This window comes from Morone saxatilis, unplaced genomic scaffold (genome assembly GCF_004916995.1).
Source record: "Morone saxatilis isolate NCDOM2014 unplaced genomic scaffold, NCSU_SB_2.0 Contig2, whole genome shotgun sequence".
In the NCBI taxonomy this organism is placed as follows: domain Eukaryota; kingdom Metazoa; phylum Chordata; class Actinopteri; family Moronidae; genus Morone; species Morone saxatilis.
This window is the reverse complement of record NW_023339762.1, coordinates 18,181,732-18,189,960: the sequence shown is the minus strand read 5'-3', so window position 1 is coordinate 18,189,960 and position 8,229 is coordinate 18,181,732. Positions and strand designations below refer to the sequence as shown.

The 8,229-nt window shown below is 36.6% G+C and overlaps 1 protein-coding gene across 1 annotated transcript in view; it reads right to left on the bottom strand.

Moving 5' to 3' along the window:
- Positions 1 to 3,335: 3,335 nt before the first annotated feature.
- The window catches only part of pclob (piccolo presynaptic cytomatrix protein b), a gene marked incomplete in the record, with an annotated part of 33,841 nt that continues 28,947 nt past the window's right edge, over positions 3,336 to 8,229 (bottom strand). The window contains 3 exon segments of the mRNA XM_035665119.1: positions 3,336 to 6,663; positions 7,475 to 7,620; positions 7,731 to 7,868. Of these exon segments, the coding sequence (XP_035521012.1) occupies positions 6,520 to 6,663; positions 7,475 to 7,620; positions 7,731 to 7,868 (428 nt within the window).

The window sequence follows — 8,229 nt, the reverse complement described above, 5'->3', positions numbered from 1 at the left end:
TCTCTCTCTCTCTATCTCACTCTCACCCTGTTGTCCCCTCCTTTCAGTCTAGAAAAAAATCACATATGCTTCTTTTATCTTTATCGTAACATGATACTCTGTTGTGACTTGACCTGATGTAAATTGGACTAGTCTATTTTTTTTAATTATATGATCTAACTGTTGTAATATTACAAAACCAAAACATTAAAATGATATCAAAAGATATTTGTTTGGGTCCATAAATAATCAAAAAAGCATTGTTTTAACTTCCCTCAGGTTGTGCAGCATTCCCTATTGTGAGCAACAAATTGTGTTTTACCTCCATATAAAGAAACACCTGCTAAAAGGAGGGTCTGACTACAGGTACCACACACACACACCTACACACACTCACACACAAGCGCATGCTGACTGAATACAGATGCAGGTATAGCTCTTTAAAATGCCCTACAACCTTTCAATTCCTACAACGTGAAGGGATGGGAGAATTTACTGGCTTTGATAGCACAGTCTTTGCCAGTTGCTATCAGTCATATTGGTAGCATTGAGTGGCAGCAAGCAGAGAAACTGTCCCACATGGGATTCAGTGCTGGTCTGACAGATCTATTGATTTCACACATATAGTGCAACATCTTATGAGAAAAGTAGGCTACAGTAAAAGCCCAATAAATCTCCCTGCTATCAATCATATCTTATATAAGATTGAATCTGTGGCTATGTGCTGCACATCTTAACGCAAATGTATAAAAGATGGAATATATAGAATATATAAACTACAAACTCCAGTACCACTGCAGTATCCAAAATCCCAGTTTGTCATCATTTTGAAATAAAAGAGCATCACTTTGAATTGATTTAATAATTTAATAACAGAGCGATAACGTAAACCTACTGTGTGTGTGTGTGTGTGTGTGTGTGTGTAATTCAGGCCTGGAGGGAGGGCAGGGCAGCACAAGCAGGATGCTTGGGGATTTGGTTATCAATCGTTGCTTGGCAACCACACACCAGCTCTGGTGTCCTCTCACACCCCCCACCCCCTGCCCCTCCTTTCTCTCTTTGTCTCTCCCATCTCCAACTCTCCCCCTGCTCTCACTCTACTGCACTGTTGCTCTTCCCTACTCAGCTTCTCCACAATTCTCATCCCCTCACTCCCTGTCACATCACCCTCTCCGCATTCTCTCTCCCCACACCTTTCTCACACTCATTTCCCCCAGCAGACGAGCAGATGCACCTGCTGATGGGATAGAGAAAAGTATGTGAATGGTGAAAACTGGAGAGGTGTCGTAGGGTGGAGGAACATAATAGCATAATATCAAAGAGCAGTGTGGACAGGATGGGGAGGTGGAGGCCTCCTCTGCACACATCCCCATTCAATACTTTTTTATTCATTGGGAACATCTGATCCCAAGTAGGATGAGGTGTCAGACTAATGTCTGGGGTGCGACACCTGTCCTTTCATATAGTATAGGAAACTGATGTTAGACCAGAATAAAAACTAATGGTATTTGTAAGAAAGACCTGGACAGACAATGAATCTCTGTGTAAAGCCTGAAACACCCAACATGCCCAATATATTTGTATATGGCCACATCACTCAAATTACATTATTAACTATTATAAAATGTATTTCACATGTATAAACCAAAAAAACATATTGCAACATTTTTGCTTTACACATTTTAACTGGTACTCCATTTCTTTACTAGTGGTTATTCCCAAATAATATGAACTTAGTTATTTTTTAAACATATGATGGGTACAAAATGAACAAGCACCAAATACCCATTTTAAATATCATCTTATTAGACTTATCCTGACTTCAGAAGAGAGAACCACCTGTAGACATGGCATCTTTGGCAGTAATGTTAAAGTCATAATGTGCAAAAGCACTGCTAGTTAAAAATCTGTTACAGTGACAGTTGAGTTTATTTGATCAGAGGATACTGCCATCTGGAGGTAATTCATTAAAATCACAAGAATCAGTCGCCGTTAAAGAATTTCTTCTTCAAAAATCTTTTTACATTATTTTTTTTTTCAAGATGTTTTCTGTATATTTGCCCAAATCCCTATATCCATGCACATGTATGTTGTACATATACATGTAATACATAGTCCTTTTAGGATATGAACCATAATACAGTATATATTTATGATAGCATAATAAGCAAGGAAAACTAATACACAAAACTTATCAAAATGTAAATGATCATAAACAGTTCCTATGAGGCCATACATGCTCCTTTTACCACCCACATGAGTTTTTAAAATGACTCACTATTACTGTAAACTGTTAGATAGAATCAATTTAATCGATATAAATTAATACAATTTTGTCCAAAAGAACAAGAACTATAGCCTCCTTTAAATATTTGATTTAAAGTCAGGGACTTATTTATGCCATTGCATTTATTTAAACGTGACCTTTAGCAGACTAGCAGAATTTGTGATTGGTGTGATCATTATCAGAGATAATATACCAAGAGGAAACAAATTTTGTATTGAGCTGCCAGTAGCCTACATAAGAGCAGCATAACAGACCTCCTTACCAGTGGAAAGTCTCTGAATTTAAGAAATCAAATTCAGGACAGTTGCAATAATGCAGAACCAATTTTCTGTACGTCTGTCCTGTAAGATGAATGATGTCTGGTATCAAAGGTGGCAGTCATGTAGAACAATACTACAGGAAAGTAATTACCAGAATCCACACACCCAAAGAGAGGATGACACACAAAAATGGCCACAGGTTGGACTCAAACCTATGGCTACTGCAACAAGGTCTTGGTACATGGGGCATCAGCTCTACTGATAATAAGCGCAGAAGCACCACCATCTTAGACACAGGACCAGAAACTAGCAGCTAGGCTATATGTGCTACTCTGTTGATATACCAAGTATATTATCAAATTCTACAGTGCATTTTTATAGTCGCTGATACTTAATTGTCAATATGTGCATACCATATGTCAGTGGCTTTGCAGAGTAAGATGGCAGGGTCCATGCAGAAGATCAATGGCCTCGGCCAGGCCTATGATGATTAAACTACTCTGATAAATAAGGAATACAATGGGTTACGTTTTTACTGTAAATACACCCTGAAAAATAGTGAAAGCCAAATTGTGTGTCTTTGCCACCATCTGGTGGTAGTATCAAGATTGTCACTGTGGCAGACAGTGCAGACCACGTTGTTGTTTTTCCTACTGTGACAGGTCAAAATGACTATTCACCTATTATCATTGAAAAAAGCAGTTTGGTGTAAGTCTGACATAAGAACAAAATGTGTGTGTATTTTTCTCATTTTCATAATTCAAAACAAAACAAAGCTCAACTCTGCATGTGTAATATAGCTCTTCTTAATATTTATTCTTTAGACTCAGGGGAAACAGCTGATTTGTTACAGCACAATTTGCATAATATCTCAACACATCCTGTGTACAACCACAAAACCATAACAGTAGATTCTTTGTTTTTACACTGAGTGAAAAACAAGACAATTTTACAAGCATATTTCTTTACAATCAGCATACAGATAAATCTATACATATTCTGTCTCTTTTTAAACATAATCTGTAGGCAAAATATACAGACAAACCATCAACAAAACATGCAACATCCAAAACATAAAGTCTCTGACAACTATTGAAGTTGAATAGATTTTTTTCCCTTTGTGTTGTTTCAGCTGTTTACGGGACGTGGTTGCACAGATAGTCATTGGATGACAGCACACGTTTTGATTACACAGTCAACTCCCCTTATACAACTATAGACACGCATTGCTGTACAGTAAGTCTTTTGTGATTTTTTTCAACACTCACATGCTCAAACTTCAGACAATATAAACATTCAATCTTTGTAGAAAATAAACACTTGTATGTACACATGTCAAAGGACTTAAGTCACATTCACACTCCTCAGAACAACAACAAATGGATGGTTTCACAATTACAGGCAACAGCTGATCTTAACAAACAGTATTTAGCTTGAGGGAAGTTTAATGAAACACAAGGGGTTAAACAGTCATGACTGAGCATTGAGGGAATAGGTTTTATTTACTGTTTTTTGTACACAGACTGTTAAGTAGACTATGAGCATAATGTATTAGGGTGATATCTTCCCAGATTGTGCATTGTGTTTAGGAACCCCAGCATGTCAGCATGTATTCTTTTGCCACATTAATACAAAATGCACACCACAATATTTTCTGCCACCACATACACCATGACTCAGTTCATTTCGGTGCAGGAACACAAAACACATAATCTTGCTTGTCATGAAAGTTAAAATGAGACAAGGAAATAAACAATGTAATAATAAAGTGCACAAGCTTCATGTAGATGTTAACAGCTGTTAACATCAATTTATATTAAGATCAGTAAAAAAATCAATATAGTTAATATTTCTTTCAATGATGTACAAATTAAAGTTATTTTTCTACATAAGACATTTCTAAGACATATTTTTTGACCATATGTTCACAAATATAACAGTTAGTTCCAAAAAAACAAATGCATTCAGACACATCTATGTTGCATAGAATTAAGAACCAATGGGTCTGGAATAAAAAAAAATTAAGATTGGCACAGCAAAATAATTATCTGAAAACTCAACCACATTTCCTTCCTTATTATATTATCTTTTTTGTTAACCTTTGCTATAAGATTTAAGTGACATCTTGTTCTAAATGTGTTTCTTGATTCCTCTGTTATTATTAATTCTTAAAAAAAAATTGCATGAGCCCTGTGATATGCCTAAATACACTGACAGCAGTTCTGAGGGTCACGTGATACTGTTTTTTTTCCTTCTGTAGATGTAGTGGCAAAACATTACAAGATAAATACACGGGTCACCTGCTCCACGTTAGTACTGAGACTTGGCCCATGTGTTCTTCTGATTTAAATATGACTGTACCCCATTGGGCCTGAGTAAATGTTTTGGTCACAGGCAGTGAAAGAGGCTGGTTCACTGTGTTGCAACAGGAGTCACTGACACATAACAGCATAATGAGTTTTACAGCACAGCTAGACACACAGAGGAACCTTGACATTTGACTGTTTTTTTTCTTCTTTTTGAAACTATTTTTAAGTAAAACTGAGACCAGGTGGGGGGTTACTAATACAGATAGCATAGCTGTCATACTGAAGTAATGACAGTTGCAGATCTATGTATGGTTTTGACACAACTTGTGTGAATTACAGTCTATTCCAACTGTAATTGGGCTACTCAGAAAGAAATATTAGCATATGCTGAGCAACTACAACAGCCTTAAAGTAAAATGTTGTACACATGAGACTGATGTGACAAACTCTTGTCATCCTCTACGGTTGGCTTGTGTAACATTTTACACAGCATGTGTTTTGGACTTCGACTGTAATTACAACTTGACCTCCACAATCACATGCCAGTGAAATAGCAATATGCCACTGGATGTTGACCTTGACCAAATGTTAATTTATCACAGCCCTGTTGAATATCTAGTGGTGCGTCAGCGTGATCAGAGGACCGAAGGAGCTATTTTTCATGAACATCCTTGAGCTCACATAGGTCCACATTCACATAACAGCTATTAAGACTGCCTACACCATAGACTAAAGTAGCCTACTGGATTGTCAGTGCGCCACCCACAGCCACAGAGATCATATGTCTATATTTTAATATATATTTAGTGACAAGAGAACTGTTACTGTATATTATATTTAGATATATTCTGCATCTATATCTTTGTATATTATATAAACGTCACACTGTACAATGTGATTATCTGATATGCTTTGTAGTCTGCATTTGTGATATCTACAATCTGAGGTGCTGTACATTTTATCTTCATCCCATAGCAAAAGTCAACTGTCTGACTCTGTTCTACATAGGCTTTGTTGTTTTTTTTTCTTTTTACTTGAAACTGAAAGACTATGATACAAAAACGGTATGCATTCCTTCATCAATAAATATTTCAAGAACACTGATCCATGATCACATCAAAACCATTATGTGAGCAATACAATGGGGACTCCCATATGAAGAAAACACAATGCTAATTCAGTTGATGATTATGTGATCAAATTCACCTTTTTTTTCATCTTTCCCTCTGATAGATATGTTAGCTCAGTTGCACAGCACCAAAATAACAAAGTGTCATGTGGATTGTGGAATTGGAACTATGGTAAGAAAGACATCACTGCTCTCATAGCCATATTGCTGCTAAGTCTGTTTTAGTGCCTGCTGTGGCGTTTGCATGTTTGCATCGTACAAGTAAAGTCCACAGCCAACAGAGACCCGACATGGGAGGAGGTGGATGTGTGCTGGCAGTGTTGGACTGATACAGTTGTTATGGTATTAGCACATAATTCCCTACTTCTTATAACGTATGAACTGAGGAAGTAAAGGAAGAATGGAGGAATTAAATGGATCTTTTTTTTTATTTCCTCTTCTTTATTTTTTTTTTTTCTCTTATTCATCTTTTTGTCAAACCGGACCTTTGAACTAGTACATTCTGGCTTCATCTTTATCTAAGCTTATCCTATATCCAACTTGTCGGTGTGGTGCTCAAGGGTTGGTCTGAGTGGAGCTGACAAACAACTTGTGCCAGCTTACCACTCTCTTCCTCATGTCCACCTTATCTAGCCAGATGTAGGCTTCCCCTATCAGGGTCTTCTTCATGAACTTGCCTCCATTGGACACCAAGAAAAGCTAGAAATGCAGTGGAGAGAGAAAAAGATTTGTCATGACTTATTCTGTTGTTATATTTTTGTGTGTAGCTCACACACCCAGTCCATCTTGAAAAGTGTACAGGTAAAATCATATAATCCAGCATAATTATTGCAAACAGAATTGGACGAAGTGGTTATAAACTATCGATTATATAAATATTATTATATTATATTATATAAATATATATATAATATTTCTATTGAGAAAGAAATAAACACTTTTAACATTTTAATCAGAATGAAATATGGACATATTAGTGTTATCCTTAATTACAAATAAGAAATGTACTTATATTGGTTACACACTTTTTAATTTTTCCTTTAGCATCGCCTGAAAAGGAGTCAGTGAGCATCATTTTCCACTATGTATTGAACTCCAACAGTCTGTATCTAATTAACCTTTTATAGACGCAACAAGTTACTTTTAAATGTTACTATCCTGCAGTCGCCAGAAGGTGGCTCCCAGCTGCTATGTGAGGCAGCAGACCAGTTTATAAAACTTCCAATAATGAGATTTAATGCTTGTTTTGTCAGATATTATACGCTTACAGTTTAAATCAGCTGTAATGAGCCATTTTAGAAATGTAAGGGAGTCTCTGTCAACAGCATAAAGCTAGACAATTGAATGACTACACCACAGACTACTACAAATCGATACAACAAATAGATTTTCTATGATTGCAAAAATAAATGTAATAAAACTGGAGCAGTATTGTGTTACACATAATGTATGTCAGGTGGCAATAGCCATATCTATATATGTAACTATCTCATGTGGGTGTCTGTTGTACCTGTATAGAATGTCCAGTTGGGTTGAGGGGGAATCTGAAGGTCTCATTGAAAGAGGGTTCTCTGTCATGTCGACAAACTCTGGTCTTCTTTTTGATGATCCTCTTCTGAGTGGCTACATTCACCACATACAACTTCACGTACAGATCTGAAGACACATTAAAGAAATTATGAAAATTGATTAGTAAAAGGTTAATTAAAACACACACCCATCTATGTTCACTCAGTCATGTGCACAAGTACACACTACTTTCAGACCTGGTAGGTGGTCTGGACTCTTGAACTTGTAAGTGATGTTTCTGCATTGAAGGATCTCCAAGACCAGTTGGTCCCCTTCCGTCTTCACCTCCTTCTTGAGAGCAACCTTGATCTCCCCCATTACTTGTGTTTTACCACCTGAAGACAAGAATGAATGAGAAATGTAGATGATCAGTTTTTAGATTAGAAGTTGGAGATTTATATATTTACATGGATAGACGTGACTGAACCCTACATTAAGTACCTGCAGGCCGATTGCATGTTCTCCTAGTTTCACTTCAAGATTATTTAAATAATTTAACAATTATACATCACTACACCTGGGCTCACAGCAGAATGAAAGCAGGTCAGGGAACATCTCTGCAGTTTCACATGGGTCTTATTGGATGCCATTTGTCTTTATTGATATTTACAGATCCAGTGTGTAACATTTAGCAGGGTATGTTCACAGAAATGTAATATAATATGCATAACTATGTTTTAATTAGTGTATTATCAC